Source organism: Petaurus breviceps, unplaced genomic scaffold (genome assembly GCF_028583685.1).
Source record: "Petaurus breviceps papuanus isolate PSGF00001 unplaced genomic scaffold, PetGlider_PUasm1.0 140, whole genome shotgun sequence".
Lineage (NCBI taxonomy): Eukaryota > Metazoa > Chordata > Mammalia > Diprotodontia > Petauridae > Petaurus > Petaurus breviceps.
In genome coordinates, this window is record NW_027185698.1 from 1,415,235 (window position 1) to 1,435,285 (window position 20,051).

The 20,051-nt window shown below is 38.8% G+C and overlaps 1 protein-coding gene across 2 annotated transcripts in view; it reads right to left on the bottom strand.

Annotated features, from left to right (window-relative positions):
* The window catches only part of FAM114A1 (family with sequence similarity 114 member A1), a 73,858-nt gene that overhangs the window by 50,182 nt on the left and 3,625 nt on the right, over positions 1 to 20,051 (bottom strand). For both annotated transcript variants that reach the window (XM_069068483.1, XM_069068475.1), the window contains exons 2-3: positions 13,167 to 13,528; positions 4,836 to 4,923 (exon numbers count right to left, since the gene is read on the bottom strand). In XM_069068483.1, coding sequence (XP_068924584.1) covers positions 4,836 to 4,923; positions 13,167 to 13,520 — 442 coding nt within the window. In that variant the 5' untranslated portion in view covers positions 13,521 to 13,528. The remainder of the gene's footprint in view (positions 1 to 4,835; positions 4,924 to 13,166; positions 13,529 to 20,051) is intronic.

Sequence of the window (20,051 nt, forward strand, 5' to 3'; positions counted from 1 at the left end):
GAGGGAGGAAAGAAGAGAGGGAAGGAAGAAAAGGAGTAAGGGAAGGAGAAAAAGAGGGAGGAAGAGAGAGAAAGCAAGGGAGAAAGGAAAAAAGGAGGGAGAGAGAAAGGGAGGAAGGGAGGGAGCAAGTGAGGAGGGAAGGCAAGAAGAAAAGAATATGAAGTCCTTAGGCCTAATAACCCATCGAAGGAGCATTATAAATAGAAAAGGGTGAACATAAGGTTATACACATCAGACTTTCATTTCAGTTTCTGTAATAATGAGATGAAAATAACTTACTATCTTTTAAAAGTCATTATCTTTTCATAATCAAAAGGGAAATGATAAAAGTGGACAGTAGCAGTTATCATGTGGTCTGAAGGGCAAGATCCTAGCCAGAGTTCTTCTGGATTAATTACTACACACACACACACACACACACACACACACACACACACACACACACACAAACACACACACGCAGAGTTTTGTTCACTGTGAACCCCCAGAATGTGCAGAGTGCTGTGAGCTGTAATACAATCTGCTGAACATGATCTTTGTGGTGTATCAGAGTCATAAGTTCGATATTAACATGAAAAGTGATTATATACAACAAAGTATGACATCAGACTACAGGTCAAGGTAAATGGGTTTTGGACCTAAGAGATCAATGGAGAAGATACAACAGAAATCCTATCCAGCTTCTTGAGTAGGAACACAAGTATCATCCCCCTTTCATGCTCTGTATCAGTTAACAAAACATTGAGACCCTGGAGTTGGGCCAGTGTCCTGGTACTGAGGTGCACCAGGCCAATGTTAGATGACAACAGGATATCTAAGAAGCAAGTGAATAGTAAATCCAACAGAGGAAAGTGCCTATTAGATATCACCAACCTCTGGAAAGTTTCGAGGACTTCCCCAGAGAGAACAGAACAAAATAAGCACAAACTCTTTAATTTTAGTGGCTTCTTTGCTTGAAGCAGCAAAACATCCCAAGACATGGGAGGCAGTGCATGCCAGGCAAGTCAAATGATATCTGCCACCTTGACTTTGTCATTTCCCCTAAGATTCTGACAGGGACCACCCAGGCCCTGAACCCAAGAGCCTCGAGAAAAGCAGTGCTTCCAAGACCTCCAGACCTGCTTTTAGCCTAGCCACTATGGAGGGCAGATAGCAGTGTGGAGAAGGGACCTACCTTCCTCATCACCACTATGACTGCTGACCAACTGCCTCCTATGGGTAAACAGGCACAGGAGCCCTGGGAGTGGCAGAATCTTCAAACCACCCTTCCTGCTTCCAGCCCCGCCCTCACAACCATCATCCAGGGAGGCATCATTTGTGGAGAAGGGACCAGCCCTCCACACCAACTGCCAACTAACTGCCACCCACAAGGCTGGAAAACTAGCCTTGCTGAAGCAACAAGGGACCCTGAGAGAGAGACAGGAGGTAGCATATGCCAGCCACCAGAACTGTGCAACCCCACTGTTTTGCTGACTGACTACTCTCGCTCCCTGTTAAATTCTCTGCAAAGTGTCTCTTTTCCAGAGAGAGGTGATTTAACGCAGCTATTGTTGCTTTGATAACTTCTGACTAAGTTACATTTGTGAGATGTCTGAACTTGGATATGCTTTGAATATGGAATAACCAGATGGCTGCTGGAATGTGATCAGACACCAAAGGGAGCCTAGAAGAGTCACAAGGACTCTTGGCTCCTTCTTCTACAGGGCACCCAGTAAATCAACCACCTAGAATCAACTTAGAGCACAAGAGCAGTGCAAACAAAACCCCTCCAGAGGGAATATCATCAGAGATTGGTCAATTAATTGGCTTTTCAATCATTAGAGCTAATTAATATGCTACTCTCACCTGAATGCCAGCCCCTCTCTCAACAAACTATAGAGGGAACTGTCAGCATTCATCTCTAATGAATGACCCCAAATTCAGATTTAAAGTGAAGGAAAAACCATCAGACTGCATAGGCATGACCTAAATACCATCCCTTATGAGTATGAAGTAAAAGTGAAGAATAGATTTAAGGGATTAGATCTGGTAGATAGAGTAAATGAAGAACTATGGACAGAGACTCACAAGATTGTGCAGGAGACAGCAACAAAAACATCTCAAAGAAAAAGAAGAGCAAGAAAGCAAACTGGCTGTCTGATGAGACTTTACAAATAGCTGAGCAAAGAAGGAACAGGAAGGGAAAAGAGAAAGGGAAAGATATACTCAACCGAATGCAGAATTCCAGAAAATGGCAAGGAGAGATAAGATTTTCGCAAATAAACAATGCAAAGAAATAGAAGAAAAGAAGAGAATGGAAAAAGCAAGAGATCTCTTCAAGAAAATTAGCAATTTCAAGGGAACATTTCATGCAAAAATGGGCATGATGAAAGACAAAAATGGTAGCGACTTGATAGAACTAGAAGAGATTAAGAAGTGGTAGCAAGAACATAAAGAAGAATTGTACAAAAAGAAATGAACATTGCCAATAATCATGATGGTATGGTTACTGATCTAGATTCAGACACTCCAGAGAATTGTCAAGTGGGCCTGAGAAAGCATTGCTAACAATAAGGCTAATGGAGGTAACAGAATTCCAGCTGGGGTGCTTAAAATACTAAAAGATAATCCTATTAAAGTGCTATATTCAATATACCAGCAAATTTGGAAAACTCAATAGTGATCACTAACTTGGAAAAGATGATTTTATATGCCAGTCCTAAACAAGGACAATGCTAAAGAATGTTCAAATTACTTAACAATTGTGCTCAATTCAGATACCAGCAAGGTTATGTTGAAGATTCTGCAAGCTAGGCTTCTGCAATATGTGCATTGAGAATTACCAGAAGAGCAGACTGGTTTTCGAAGAGGCAGAGGAAGTAGAGACCAAATTGCCAACATTCGCTGGATTATGGAGAAAGCAAGGGAGTTCCAGAAAAAAACATCTATTTCTACTTCATTGACTACACTAAAGCCTTTGACTGCATGAATCACAACAAAATGTTTTAAGTTTTCAAAAAAATGGGAGTACCAGATCATCTTACTTGTGTCCTGAAGAATCTATATGTGGGTCAAGAAGCAATGGTTAGAATTGAACATGAACAACTGGTTAATTTAAGATTGGAAAAGGCGTACAACAATACATATTGTCACCTTATTATTTAACTTATATGCATAATACATCATGCAAAATGCCAGGCTGGACAAATCAAAAGCCAGAATTAAATTTTCCAGATCCTCCTATTAATAATCTTTGATAGGCAGACAATACCACTCTGATGGCAGAAAGTGAAGAAGAATTAAGAAGCCTCTGGATAAGGGTGAAAGAGGAAAGTGTAGAAGCTGGCTTAAAGCTTAACATCAAAAAAGCTAAGATCATGGCAACTGGTCTCATCACTCCCTGGCAACACAGACAGAAGAAATGAAAGCAGTGTCATATTTTATACTCTTGGGCTCAAAGATCACTTCAGACAGTGACTGTGGTCATGAAATTAAAATGCACTTGCTCCTTCAAAGGAAAACTATGACAAATCTGGATAGCATACTAAAAAACAGAGACTTTACCTTGACAACAAAGGTCTTTATAGTCCAAGCTATGGTTCTTCTAGAAGTAAGGTATGGCTGTGAAAGCTGGATTATAAGTAAAAGAGTGTTGTAGGATCAACACTTTCTAATTGTGGTGGTGGAGAAGACTTTTGAGAGTCCTTTGGATAGCAAAGGGATCCAATCAGTCGATGCTTAAAGACATTAATTCAGACTAGTCATTGGAAGGTCAAATGCTAAAGCTGAAATGTAAATACTTTGCCTACATAATGATAAGACAGAACTCATTGGAGAAGATGTTAATATTGAGAAAGACCGAAGGCAAAAGAAGGGGACAGCAGAGGATGAGATGGATAGTCAGCATCATGGAAGCAATGAACATGATCCTGGACAGATAGTGAGGGAGATAGTGGAGGACAGAAAGGCCTCGACTGCTATGAGCCTTAGGGTCATGAAGAGTCAGACATGACTGAATGACCGAGTAACAAACAAGAACAACATGGGGTAGTGGAAAGAATGCTGGTTGTCGTCTGGAGATAACTGGGTTTAAATTCTGTCTTTGACACATACTAGCCATGTGATCATGGATAGGTAAGTCACAATGTCACTAGACCTCAGTTTCTTCATCTATAAAGTGGGGATAATACAGCATCTCCCTCACAGGATAAAACAAGAGGTATGTAACCTTCAAATGCTATAGGATTATCAGCTCTTATTAAACTCTCTAGGTTCAAAAGGTTGGTGGTTAGTTGTCTTTAATGGCAGCTCCTACTGACCTAAGAAGGCCAATATCAGTTCCCATTATCCCTGGACCATAAGTATACAGCAGCAAGCACAAAGACGGAGGTGTAGGGACATTCCCCTGCATAACACCATATGGGCTATACCTGCTATATCACAAGCCGAGCAACCACCTCCTGATGTGTCTGTTCCTATTGGGGAGACCCCCCCAGGGAATGGGGGGCAGGAGAGTGTTAGAGGTGAAAAAAAGAAACATGAGTCATCTTTATGCATTATACAGTTGTCTGTCTTGTGCTCTATGGGAGAATGAATTGCTTATCCCTTCCCAGTACAGGTGAGCACCTTTGTGCCTGGGTCAGTTTAATCCCCCTACTTGGAATACCTCCTCTTCTCTTGTCCACTAATTTCTATTTGTATACAGTAAGGTCACAAACTTAAATAATACTTAAGCTTTAAGGGTATATCACAAGAAGCAAAATATTGATAGAACTAATGCTTAATAGTCAACTTATCCAGTTCTTTTGCAAAAGAATTTCTATCTCTATGAATCCTGTGCATTGTATAATACTTACCAACTGTAGCAGATGCGGAGGATAAAAGGGATTTTCCCCAGGATCCCCATCCTGTCCACCCACTTCCTTGAGAAGAAGAGTCCTCATCCTATAGGAAGGCAAATTAATCATATCAGCCACCAGTTTATTTACCCAAAGAAAAAGAATAACAGTAAAGTTTTAAAATGAAGAAGATATAAAAATCACTGTTATGACTTAATCGATTAAGGTTTAACAGAGTCATAAAAGTGTCCCAACACAACTTGTAACGTGCACTTTGGTACCAAATTAACAAATTGTGTAAGTGGTTTCTGAGAGCCTGATTCAAAATAAAATAAAATAAAAAGTAACTAATCTATTGCTCCCTGACCCCCAGTTCTCTGAATCCCTGGGAGTTAATGGCAGAGAATATGAGGGTTGGGTGAAAGAAATGAGTGTCTTAAATTAGGATTGAATGATCACTTGAAAGCATTTCCAATGACTTTATCCCACGTAATATTTACAGAGCTGAATTTATATGTCCCTCAAAATACAGTTAACTTTCAAATCTCTAGGTCCAATGGGGGCATGAATACAAGAAAATCAAATGTAATCTGGACAAGTGAATTGAAGAGAATGTTGGCCATAGGAATGGAATAATGGATTACTCTTGGTGTCTGGATAAGATTAAAAGCAAGTAATCAAGAAGTGACTGTGGAAAATATCAAACTTTTTAACAATGATCCCTTGCCCAAATTTTCCCACCTTGATAATTTATCTTTTTAGTCTATATGTATTATTTGTTCACACAATTAAAAAAAAACTTATGTAACTGAAGTTATTTAGGTTTTTATGTTCACCTTATTTCCTCTACAATAGAATGATATGCAATTTGTGCAATAATTCATATTTGTAAAAGGTATTTTCTTCTTTTCTCTATTTTTTTTGTGTGATATGACCTTTTACAGTCAGGTTGTATATCCATCTGGAGCTTACTGTGGTATCTGTATCTGATTATTTTTTTTTTACAATCTGCTTTTCAGTTTTCTAGTAGTTCTTGCCAAATGGGGAGTCATTCTCCCAGTAACTTATGTTCTTGGATTTATCAAGCTAGTTAACTATGAAAAGAGTGGCTTTAAAAAAAACAAGAGAGGAAAATTAAGACATTTCTACTGAGGTTATAGTTTCTATATTTTTTCCTGAGTAAATTTTAAACACCATCTGTCTATAAACAAATAGGATATTTTCACAACTAATATGCTATAAAATTGAAATACTGATTTTTTATGTAAGAAAAGAATGAGAAGCATTCATAATAATTAGTGGGAGAAAACTCATCTCTTCTGAAAATGTAAAATGGTTTATACTTTGATTTGACTCATCAGAACAATGGAGCCTAGCAGCAATATTTTGCCATGGTAAGGACAGATGCAAGTATGATTAACAACATCCTTTCATTGGAACAAATCACTGCTCATGATCAGGGAGTGCTAATATTGGCATGGGAGTAATAGTTTTTGACTCTGACTGACAATATACTTAATATGATCTGACAGCTGGTAATTGACTAGCAAATGGAAATAAATGATACCTGAATCTAGGACTTAGCTGTTGTTATTTTTCCCCCTATATAAAGGCTGCTTATATCCTCTTGCTTAGAAAATTTTGGTGAGTTATTCCTCCAGTTTTATGCATAGTGTCCCTCTCCTCCTTACCAAAGTCCACACATTTTTAATGCTTAAAATATACCTGGATGGCACAGAGGATAGGTGCTGGACTCAAAATCAGGAGAACCTGGGATTAGAAGCCAATGTTTATTAGCTGATTGACCCTGGTTAAGTCACTTCTGAGTCTTAGTTTCCTCCTCTTTAAAATGAGTTAATGATACTCATACCTTTTAAATCATAGAGTTATTAGACAAAAGGACATGCTAACCCTTAAAGTGCCAGAGAAATATGAATTATTACTTCCAGCATGAAGTATCTGGGGGTGTTTAGTCTAAAGAAGAGAAGACTCAGACCATGATAGTGGTCCTCAAGCATTTGAAGGACTGTTACATGGCAGAGTGGTTAGATTTATTCTGCTGGTCCCAGAGGAATAACTAAGAATCATGGGTAGAAGTTGTGCCTTGTTGTAAATACTTCTGTGATCCCTCTGAACTTTAAGAATCTATTAATGATTCTACACGAACATCTGTTCCTTTCAATTTGGGGAAGGGGAAAGCCTAAGAGCCTAAAAATAGTTTTTCTCTATAGTTCAATGAATCTCTCTTCATACACTAACCCATTATTAGCACCTATAATGTAAGCTTTATCTATAGGATCTAAATACAAAAAAACAAAAACAAAAACAAATGGAGGAGGGGTCAGAGAAGAGAATCAAGGATAGGAAGGACTCGTATTCCTCTTGCAGACTGATTAGATTGGGAAAGAAGAGGGAAGATAAGTATTTAGAAACAGCCAGAGTGACTTACAAGACCACATTATCAAAGGAATTCTTTCAATACTTGCTTTTATCTTTATTCAACCTATTCACGATTGCTATATGCAAAGGGGTATTCACCTTAGATCAATACGTCTGTCAAGGCTTCAGCCAACTTTTGTCATAAGCAGTATAAAACTTTAGGAACCCCACCCATAGTGAGCCATTCTGGAACCATCATTGTGAGTAGACCTGATGTTCTGAACTGAGGTTATACGGGTAGCTTCATTTTCCAGAACCAAAGGAAGGCTTTGGAACTCAAGGTTCTTTGGTGAGGTACAAATAGAGATCTTTCTGTCCTTTGATATGAGCATGGTCTACTGATGATCTGTATGCTATTTATAAACTCTCTAGTTAGATTAGAGATAGATGTGGCTATGTTTCTATTCTTTGAGATGCATAACTAGAATAAATCAATTCCATGTCTGTTTCTCCATTGTTACCACCAGTAAAAATCCTCAGAAAATATCAAGTATCATATGCTGGATAACTATAGTGTTTACAAAGCATTTTCCTTACAACTTTATAAAATAAACAATGTACTATCATTCATATTTTACTGATGAGGAAACTGAGGTTCAATAATGCCAGCAAGGCAATAATATTAATTAATTAATGATAATGATAGCTAACATTTACATAATACTAACTATATGCCAGGTACTGTGCTGAGTGATTTACATATATTATCTCATTTGATCCTCAAAACAACCCTGGGAGGTATGTGCTATTATGATCCCTATTTTACAGATGAAGAAACTGAGGTGAGTAGAAGTTACTTGACTTCCCCAGGATCACAAAGCTATTAACTATCTGAGGTTGAATTTGAACTCAGGTCTTCTTGACTCCACATCTGGTGCTGCCACTTAACTCTCTCTAACAAATATAAGAAATACAAAGAAATCTGCAGATTTCAGAATTATTCAAAACACTGATGAAATGATGTCAAGAGAAAAAAAAAGTAGAGCCAGAACAGATAACACACTAGGACCCCATAAGAGACCAAATGAATGAGAAAGAATGGACAAATGGGATACTGAGGGAATCTAACCGAAACGTTGTTAGACTGTTTTAGCATTGAAATAAGTAAGATGGGTAGTTTCTAATCAAGTTTAGCTGGTTGCATTGATTCAATATTAAATGTTTAAGAAAACTTAATAAAAAAAGATGAAGGCTTTAAACTAGAGCTTTTGCCTGTGTTCATATCACACAGCTAGTAAGCAGAGGTTGTTGCTGAGTCATTGTTTTAGTTGTCCAACTCTTTGTGACCCCTTTCGGGGTTTTCTTAGCAAAGATACTGGAGTGGTTTGCCATTTCCTTTTCTAGCTCATTTCACAGATGAGGAAACTGAGGCAAACAGGATTAAATGACTAGTCCAGGGTACAACAGCCAGTAAATGTTTGAGGCCAGATTTGAATTCAGGTAACTAAGGAGTCAGTCAGACTGAGCAGTTCCCCAGAAAATAGGAGAGCAGGACACTCAACCCTACCTACCCATCCCAACTCCCCAGTCTATATTGCTTCACTGACCCCTTAGGTTCTTAGCCCTGACTCTCATTCCACTCCAGCCCCAAAAGCGCCTTATGCTCAGACCAGCCATATCCTGGAGCTATGAGAGAGGGGTATTAGCAAAAAAGTCAGAGGAACTCAGCTAGGGCTATGCATTGGCAGGGTGCATCAGGGCCTCTACCAAGGACCGAGAGATATTTCAGTTAGCCTTCCATTGTCTTCAGAAGGTTATACACTTAGAGCTGAAGTCAACCTTAGAGGCCATCTTGTCCAACTCACTTATTTACAGATGAGGAAACTGAGAGGACTGCAGAGTCATAGGAGTAACATAGTCACATCCATAATAGCATACTGAAGCTCTGATGTGCTATGACTCTGGTTGACCCAACTCTTGTGAGCATTCTTGTGCTCATGTATAGTGTTGGAAAGAATAGAGGTAGATGGCTGGCAAGGTTCCAAGAGGCCTGCAGTGTCATAACTGGCCTCATGGATATTTTTTTCCTTCTTGTGTGCCCTGGTGTTAATGTGTGAGACCTTAGCTGCCTTATCTCTGGGAAGGCAGATAGTTAGGATATCAAGTGATTTAATTCTCTGTTTCCCTAAGGGCCTTGTGTGGTCCAGAACCCTATACTGCTTGAGAGCTAGGATGCAGAGTATGTCTGGAATGGGAGACAAGGACATGTCCTGCTGATTTAATTTCAGATGTATATATTTAGCTGATCCTTTGTAAGCTCAATCCTCTACTGCCAGACAGACTGGTATAGTGGAGAGAGCACTGAACTTGGAATCAGAAGAGAGTATTGACTTGGAAAACTATAAATTAACATTATCTATGTTGTACTGCATTTTTATTGCTATTATGAATGACATCGTTTTTATAGAATTAATTCTGGATTCCAAACAACTGATTTGCAAACAAACTTTTAGAACACTGTTCATTTGCAAGTTTGGAGATACTCATATTTTATTTTATTTGCTTTTTGGAGGGAGAAGGCAGGGCAATTGGGGTTAAGTGACTTGCCCAAAGTCACACAGCTAGTTTTGTGTTAAGTGTCTGAGGCTGCATTTGAACTCAGGTCCTCCTGACTCCAGGACTGGTGCTCTATTTACTGCACCACCTAGCCACCCCGGACTACTCATATTTTAAGTAAAATTACATAAAGACCACAAAGTTTGTGAAAGTTGCAAAATGACCCAGGGAGAATAATATTGAGTGAAGTTAGGAGACATGGTTTCCTTTCATTAACTCTGCCATTAACTACATGACTCAAGGAAAAACACTCCTTAATTTTCTTCCTTTTTAAAATGAGAACAAATAAGTTTAGCCTTGTAAAGGTGAAAGGAATACCGAGTCAGTGAAAGTTTAAGGTCTTTACATATACATAATATTGTTGAGCTCATTTCCTCCTTTGGATCCAAGAACATGTGAACAACAGCCTTCTAGACTAGGGCATGGGAATAAGGAGAGTGTGAAAGAAAGATAATTGCTCTCAGTATTCATCTGCCTAGAATGGGTTGTTCCCCCAGGCTGTGAGCTCCCCTTCACTGGAAATATGGTATAACATAGAATCACACAGCTAGAAGAGATCTGAGAGATGGAGATGATGATGATGAGGTTTATAAAAAGCTTAAAAATATTATCTTATTTTATCATCACAACCACCCTGGGAGGTAGGTGCTATTATTATCCTCATTTTACAGAGGAGGAAACTGAGACAGATGTTATGTGACATCCTGGGACTGGGTCATACAGCTAGTAAAGTATCTGAAGTAGAATTTGAACTTGGGTCTTCCTGACTCTAGGTCCAGTTCTTTATCTGCTGCACTACCTAGCTAGTTAAACAAGATGCTTTTGTTTTAGATGATGTTTTAGAGGGTACTGTGCCTCAGATAAAAGGTAGAATGAGATAACCTTTAAGGGTCTGTTATTAAAAGTGTAGCTTTAACTCTTATCTGGAGAGAGGATAAGCCCTTCAGTCACAGCCAGCCAGTACAACTCTGGGTGGGCTGTACAATTCCACTTCAAAGTAAATAATGATAGAATGTTCTGGAATGCTGGGGTCCTGGTTGTGTAACTGGAAGTCACTGACTGGCTTTTACACCGCCCCCCCAGCCATTCCTTCTTCTTAGCTCCCCATACATGACCCAAATAAAGATAAAACGCATGGTGTGACTTCCATGGAAAGGTCAGTGATAAAATCCTATATGAAAATGTAAATATTTTAAAAGAAAGAAACATGCAAACATATTGTATATTTTTGTACAATCCAAATGACTGTAGCACATTTCCTGGAACTGACAGGTTTTTAAATAGGGCAAGTTGTCCTTCTGTAACTACTGAGAAAACAAAAAAGGAAAAGAAAAATGTTCATTTTCAAAACTCAATATTTTCCAATGTGACTTAATATATCTTTTTGTGGGTCAATGGTAAGGATGTTTTTCATTTTCATTTCTTCCCAGAGGCTAGAAAAAGGGTAAATAAAAGATGATGCATACATTCTGTAGTCAGAAATAGGATCTATTTCTTCCAATCCAAAAAAGTCTTTCCTCTACCAACACAGATCACAACCTCTCCCCCCAAATTGATGGTTTCATAATATATCTTATCTGCAGCATTTGCCACTGTTGAGTACCCTTTCCTGGAAATTCTTTCTTCTCTGGGTTTTCATGACACTGCTATCTCTTGGTTCTTCTCCTAGCTCCCTGACTGTGTTTGTTCAGTATCTTTTGCTGGATCACCATCCATGGCAGGCCCCCTGACTGAGGGGATCCTTGAAACTCTATCATGGATCCTCTTCTCTTTCTCTCTATACTGTCCCACTTGGTGACTTTATCAGTTTCTGCAGGTTCTCTATGTAGATGAGTTCCAGATACAGCCAGTCCTAGCCTCTCTCCTAAGCTCCAATTTTACATCTATCTATCTATATATATATTTACCTTTTTGGAGGGGGACAGGCAGGGCAATTGGAGTTGACTTGCCCAAGGTCACACAGCTAATAAGTGTTAAGTGTCTGAGGCTGGATTTGAACTCAGGTCTTCCTAACTCCAGGGCCAGTGCTCTATTCACCGCACCGTCTAGCTGCTCCCTCACATCTATAACTTCTTATTGGACATTTCAAATCAGATGCTTTGTAGGCATCTGAAACTCAGGAAGTCCAAAACAAAACTCATCATCTTTTTCCTCAAATGCATTCCTCTTCTGAACTTCCCTCTTTCTGTTTGAAAATACCATCATCCTTCCAACCCCCCAGACATACAACCCCAGTTTTCCTTGACTCCTCACTCTTTCTCACTCCACATGTCCATTAAGTTCCCAGATCTTGTGGTTTCTAACCCTACAATGTTTCCTGCACACATTTCTATGTTTCCACTCATGTAATGACCACCTAGTTCAGGCTCTCAGCCCCTCTCATCTGGATTATTGCAACGTCCTTCTAAGTGGTCTTACTGCCCTTTCCCTTCCCATTCCAAGCCATCTACTCCATAGCTGCTAAAGTAATTTTCCTAAAACATAAGGCTGACTGTATGTTACTTTTATTCAATAAACTCTAGCTGCTCCCTATGATCTCTAGGATCATACATAAACTCCTTTGTTTGGCATTAAACATCCTAGACCATCTCGCCTTCCCAGAATTATTACATATCACTTTCCTCCACACATGCCACAATCCAACCAAACTGGTCTTCTTGCCATTGCTCACATACAATAACCCATCTCCCAGCTCAGTGCTCTGGCACTGACTGCCCCCCACGCCTGGAACATACTCCCTTTGTCTCTTGGAATCCCTAGCTTCCTTCTGGGCTCAGTTCAAGCCCTACCTTCTGCATCAGGTCTTTCCTTATTCTCCCTTCTGATAGCTTCTCCTTCACGCTATCTTATATTCCTGTGCTATGTGTTTTGTATATTTCTATATATGGGAATGTTGTCTCTCCCCATTAGAATGTAAGCTCCTTGAGGGAAGGGATTATTTCACCTTTGTTTTTGTATTTTCAGCACCCAGTACAAAACATAGAGCATAATAAATGCTTGTCGATTGATGCCATGACCAAACTGGTTTTTGTTTTGTTTTTGTTTTCTGTGTCATGGAAAGAGGTTCTGTAGGCTTGATTATAATATGCAGATATTATTTTATTTACCCTTTCTCTAGCCACTTAAAAGAAGCGCGGGGGGGAGGGTGGAGAAAGAAATATCATAATATTAAAAGTAGTTGTTGTCTCTGTGTTGTTTCCCAATAAAAAGGGTTGATCCTTTGAAAGCAGGAATAGCATTCTATACCTTTTTTTTAGTGGGAGGAGGGGGGGATATTTAATCAATTGCTCCTAGCAGAGTGTGAGGGACACACTCTGGGAAAAACTTAAGTTGAATTCTATAAATTCCACTTACCTGGTTGCTTTGCTCACTCAGTAATACTTCAGATGCAGGGTCTGGCTCAAGGCTTACAGACTCAATGCACTCAACAAGTGCATCTTCTGTTATTCCCCCATTAGAAGGAGGTTCCTTTGCAACTGTGTCTTCTGCCAAAGGATTGTTAGGATGCTGGATACTGGCCACCTCTTCATCCTGTACTTCTATGGTTTTGTCTACCTCTTCTTTCAGTCCAATTGGCAGAGATTCATTCAAAATCTGGGATGTTTCATGGTGTATTTCAGCATCCCCAACTAAAGAATCTGTATCAGGTATCTTGGTTATCTCGGCTTTTTCTTCAGGTGCTATAGTGTTACTTGTGTCTTCAGACATTTTTATTTCTGTTCAATATGTAGATTAAAAAATCATATTAGTTAATCTGTGATTACAAAGTTTTTCATTGGAGATCTCTAACCATGTTTCTTTGTGGCAGACATGTACACCCAGAAATGAAACTTGTAAATAGCAACTGTCCTTCCACAAATTAAAAAAAAAAAGGGGGATCACTGGGTCATGGGTTTAGAATTAGAAGGGACCTTCAATGCCACCAAATCCAATCACCTAATTTTACAGACCAAAAAAAAAAAAACCAAAACATGGCTGGGCAATGACAAAGAAGGGAGGAGGAGGGAATGAAAGAAGCAGAGGGGAAAAGTCAGCTCTTAGATTTTACCAATCCACATTTTTTTTAAGTCAGAAAATCCTTCTTCTTGTGGTACACATGCAATTTGGGGCAGGGCGGGGGGGCAGGGAATCATGTTAGGCTTCATATTATGATGACAAATCAAAATCACTTGTACACAATGACACACACAGGATGCAATTTTCAAACTTTGCCTAAGACACACAAACAGCTTGGTCCTGCTCTGATGGTAGGTTTCTCCAAAAGGGGGTGATGTGGGGTAAATGAATTGTGGCAAGTATGGCACATGGTCATTGACTATGTTTTTGATACAGAATCATAGAATTTGAGTTGAACAGGACCCTGAGGGTCATCCAGTTCAATCCATATCTAAATAGGAATGTCCTCTCCAACATATTGGGCAAGCAATGTGGCCCCTGCCAGAAGGTTCCCCTAGTGAGGGAGAAGCCACTAATCCCACTGAAGCAACCAATTCCAATTTGGACAGCTCTAAAAGGAAACTTTTCTTTATATGAAGCCTAAATTTGCCTTATTGCAATTTCTACCCATTTCCATCTGAGTATAAAGAGAACATGTCAGGGGTGGCCAGGTGACTCAGTGAGTAAGAGCACTGGCCCCAGTGTCGGGATGACTTAGGGATCGAATCCGGGCTCAGATACTTAGCACCACACCCAGAAATAACTGGCCGTGTGACCTTGAGCAAGTTACTTAACCTTGATTGCTTTAAAAAAAAAAGAGAGAACATGTCTAAGGCTTCCTCTCCTTAACAACCCTCCAAATATTTGAAAACAGCTATCCTATTCCCACCTTTTCCCTTTCCCCAGTTTTCTCTCCTCCAAATTCCTTCAACTGATGCTGATATGGAATGTTTTTTAGTCTTCTTATTATATTGATCACCTCCCTCTGGATGCTTTCCAGGTTATCAATGTCCTTCCTAAAATGCGGTGGCTCAAACTGAACGCAATACTTCAGATGTTGTCTGATCAGGGCAGAGTGTAATGGAACTATCACCTCCCTCCTTATTTATGGATGCTAGGCTTCTCAATACAGCCTAAGATCACATTAGTGGCTTTTTTTGGCTGCTATATCACTCTCACTGGTGACAGGACACATGAGATATTGCAAGTACAAAGCAACAGGACTGTCCAGTGGAATGTACTTCTTAGGTTTCTAAGTTGGGGTGCAAACTGAGACAAATTAGATTAATCTTGCTATTGTAGGCTAGGACACCAGTAGATCTCAGGCAGCTTGAATTAAACCCTTATCCCAACTCTAAGCATGATGAGCCAGGATGCTATGGAACAGACTTGGGGCAGTTTTAGTTAATTTTGCTGCAGGGAGATTGACTTGCAGTCCAGATATTCACCTTTTGGGTAAGGGGTATATGAAGGACTGCTGTCTGGTTAGAGCAGGGAATTTTTGACACTATTCCCTCCCCTGATCCATCTTTGTGGCAGATTGTTTTTACATGAGGGTTGCCCAAGATGTTTTAAGCAATTATTCCTCTGAACCCTCCAGCTCTGAGTGGTACATTGTAATGGATATGGAAACTCCTTCTATGATACTCTCATTAGTTAAGCAGGATCTTTGCCATTACAAGTGTCTCTGGCAGAAAATGTTAGGAATATTGATCTGATTGTACTGTAGACTAGCTTGGAGAGTGTAAATCAACAAGTAATTATTGAATGTCTGCTATCTACAAGGACCAATTTGTATGTTCTTTAAAGGTTTATGTGTGGGCTCAAGTGGGAGGTTCCTATACTGTTTTTATTCCATTTAAAAAATATTATGTATTTATTTTAAGCATTCTTTTCTTTTTAAATTATGAGCTCCAAATTCTCTCTCACTCCCACATCCACCCCCATCCACTGAAAAGGCAAGCAATATGATATCAATTATATATGTGAAATCATGTGAATTATACATGTGAAATCATGGCAAAACATATTTACATATTCGCCATATTGCCAAACAAACAATGCAAGAAAATTATATTTTAGCATCTTTCCTTTGTGATAGGTGTGAGTTGGTACCTCAGAGTTGTTTTAATTTCCCTTTATCTCATCAATAGTGATTTATAGCATTTTTTCATATGACCATAGATAATTTCAATTCCTTCTTTGGAAAACTGTTCATATTCTTTGACCAGCTATTAATTGGGGAATGGCTCTTATTTTTACATTTTTGACTCATTTTATCTATGTATTTGAGAAATGAGGCCTTTCTCAGAGAAACTTGATGTAAAAATTTTTGGTACTAATACATTGCCTATGGTTCTTTTTAGCAAAATGTAGTTTCCCTGATTATCTCTTATAATTAGGTCTATTTTTGCTTTTGCTTTGTCTGAGATCATGATTGCTATCCTTGACTTTTTTTTTAACTTCAGCTGAAGTTATTTTAGATTCTGCTCCAGCCCTTTATTTTAACTTTGTGTGTGTGTTGCTATTTCAAGTGTGTCTTTTGTAAACAACTTATTGTTGAATTCCATCTGCTTCTGTTTTATGAGTGAGTTCACTGCATTTGCATTCACAGTTGTGATTACTGTGTATTTCCCTCCATCCCATTTTCTTCTATTTATTCTTCTCTCTCTCTCTCTCTCTCTCTCTCTCTCTCTCTCTCTCTCTCTCTCTCTCTCTTTCTCTCTCTCCTGTTCCTCCTCAAAAATCTATTTGACTTCATACCACTTTTCTCTTTATCATCCCTCTCCTTTCTCTTATCATCTTTCCCTTTTTTTTCCCCATTGGGTAAGATAGATTTCTATATACAACTTAGTGTGTGTGTATATATATATATATATATATATATATATATATATATATATATATATATATATATTCTTCCCTCTTTGAACCAATTATGATGAGAGTCAAGCATTGTCAACTACCTCTTATTTCCCCTTCACTCTAAAAGCTCTTCCTTGTGTACCTCTTTTATATGAGAAAATTTTCCCCATTCAATCCCCCCCTCCCTTCTCCTAGTGCATCTCTCTCTTCCCTTCATGTTTTTGTTTTTGTTTTGGAGAATATTCTAATATAATCAACTCACACCCATGCCATCTGTCTACATATGTTTACATATAAACTCCTTTTAACTGTCCTAATAATGGTAAAGTTATTTAGGAGTCACATGAACCATCTTCTCTGTAGGAATATAAACAGTTTAACCTTATTGAGTTCCTTATGATTTCACTTCCATGTTTACCTTTTTTAATGCTTCTCTTGGTTCTTGCATTTAAAGAGCAAGTTTTCTATTTATCTCTGGTCTTTTCATCAGGAATGCTTGAAAGTCCTCTATTTCATTAAATATTCATCCCCTTCCCTGGAAGGATTATACTTAGTTTTACTGGGTAGGTGGTTCTTAGTTGTAATCTATTCTTAGTTGTAATTCTATCTTTTTTGCATTCTGGAATATCACATATGAAGACCTGTTCTCTTTTTTCCATGGAAGTCATGAAATCTTGTATAATTCTGATGATGGCTCTCTCATATTTGAATTATTTCTTTCTAGCTGCTTGCAATATTTTCTCTTTGACCTGGGAGCTCTGGAATTTGGCTGTAATATTCCTAGGAGTTTTCATTTTGAGATCTTTTTCAGGAGGTGATTGATAGATTCTTTCAATTTCTGTTTTACCCTCTGGATCTAAGATGGTGGAGCAGTTTCCCTTTGTAATTTCTTGAAATGTGATGTCTAGGCTCTTTTTTTGATCATGACTTTCAGGTAATCCAATAATTTTAAATTGTCTCTCCTGGATCTATTTCCCAGGTTAGTTATTTTTCCAATAAGATATTTCACATTTTCTTCTATATTTTTATCCTTTCGACTTTGTTTTATTGTTTCTTGATGTCTCATGGAGTCATTAGCTTCCAATTGCCCAATTTTAATTTTGAAGAAATATTTTCTTTGGTGGATTTTGTTTCCTTTTCCATTTGGCTTAATCTGCTTTTAAAGGAGTTCTTTTTGTTAGTGAATTTTTGTACCTCTTTTCACCATTAAGTCAATTCCACTTTTTGAGGTGTTTTCTTCAGTATTTTTGGTGTCTCTTTTGTCATTTTATAATTTTCTTGCATCATTAAATTTCCCCAATGTTTCCTCTACCACTCATCTCTTTTATTAATTCTTCCAGGAATTCTTGTTGGGCTTGGATCCAATTAGCATTTTTTCTTTGAGGCTTTGGTTGAAATTGTTTCCACATTGTCTTCTAAGTTTCTGCCTTGTTTTCCCTTGCCACCATAGAAGCTTTTTATAGTCAAGCTCTTTTTGTTCTTCTTGTTCATTTTCCCAGTCTATTTTTTTCTTTTACTTTGAACTTTATGTTAAAGTTGGGCTCTGCTCATCTAGGGGTGGGGAGCCACTGTCCCAAGCTATAGGCTTTTTCATGCTGCTGTTTTAAGAGCTAGTTCTAGAGGTCTACAAGTTTTTGGTGTTTTTAAGGTGGTGTGACATGGTGAGAGGTATGGTCACTACTCTCCTGGTGTGCACCCAGGAATGGTCCTAGCTCCTCTACAGTCACAAGTACTAGTATTCCTTTTGGTCCTGGAATTGTAGTCAGGTCCCCTGCTTTCTTGCAGTTCTGCCTTGGAACTAAGACCAGAGCCCCTATTCCCTTGTGACTGACTACAAATGGTCCTCTCTGTCCAAGAACTGGGACCCAGAATGTCATATGTGTAATAGAGATGCCAATTAGTGCCAGCTGCACCCAGTCCCAGCAAAGGGTCCTTTGTAATCTCTTTCTGACCAGTTGTCCAACCTCTTCACCTTTTCTCGGTTGAGAACTCCCAAAGCTGCTACTGTTGTTGCTGTACTGGCAACCTCCAACCACCACTGGTGCTGCTGCCTTGCTCTGGGCTGGTGCCCACCTGTCACACAGACCTCTCCTGCTGACCTTCTAAGTTGTCTTAGGCTGGAAAAAGTCTCACCTTGACCTTTTGTTGACTCCTCTCCTGCTGACCTTCTAAGTTGTCTTAGGCTGGAAAAAGTCTCACCTTGACCTTTTGTTGACTCCTCTTCTGCTGACCTTCTAAGTTGTCTTAGGCTGGAAAAAGTCTCACCTTAACCTTTTGTTGACTCCTTTCCTGCTGACCTTCTAAGTTGTCTTAGGCTGGAAAAAGTCTCACCCTGACCTTTTGTTGACTCTGCCACTCCAAAATTTTATTTGGGGAGTTATTTCAAAGAGGTTTGGATGGAAATGTTGTGAGAGTTCCGCTGGTTTGCTGCCTCTGTTCAGCCATTTTGACACCACTATATCTCTTTTTCCATTTTCAAGGAAACCATGGATGATTAATATTCTAAAAGTCAAATTTGTATCACTACTGAAGATACCATGAAATGCAGGCACCTCCTATGAGCCATTATTTATATGCTTTCCTTGACTACCAATGGAAATTCTAGAACAAAAATCCAAAACAATCATAACATAGTCAACATACCATTATCCATGTAGACAAGTATTTTTATAGGATTGTTTTTGCCCAAACATCTGATTTTATAGATACAAGGAACTGCTACTAAGAAAACTCCTTCTATAAGAATAGATATTTACTTACAGTCTTAAGAGTATTGGAAGGGAAGGGAGGTACCGAGACATTACACAATCTATTTAGAGTCATATAGCCAACTTGTGTCACAAGTGGGAATTAAACCCAGGTCTTCTTGTCCCTAAGGTCTATTCTTGATCCACTATTCCATTGCTTTTTTTTTTCCTTATGAGGATAAAATAGGTAAATCTATAGTTAATCCAAAGACTCTTTTCAAGCTAATAGTTGTAGCTTTTCTCTTTCATTAATGTTTTTTGTCCATAGCTCATAAATGACATGGACAGGCAGTGCAGTGTTGGGAACAGCAAACTGGCCTTAGAGTCCAAAAGTCTTGGGTTAAAATCCTCCCTTTAACACTTAATACCTGTATGACCATAAACAAATCACTTAACCTCTGAACCTCAATTTCTCATCTATAAAATGGGGATAATAGTATCTTCAATTCCTACTTCCCACAGTTCTTGTGAGGCTCCAATGAGATTTATAAAAAGCATGATACAAATTCGAAGGTACTATAAGAATGTCAGTAATTTTAGCTCCTCTCTCTGTCTCTCTGTCTCTCTCTCTCTCTGTCTCTGTCTCTCTGTCTCTGTCTCTCTGTCTGTCTCTCTGTCTGTCTGTCTCTCTCTGTCTCTGTCTCACTCTCTCTCTCTCTCTCTCTCTCTCTCTCTCTCTTCCTCTCTTTCT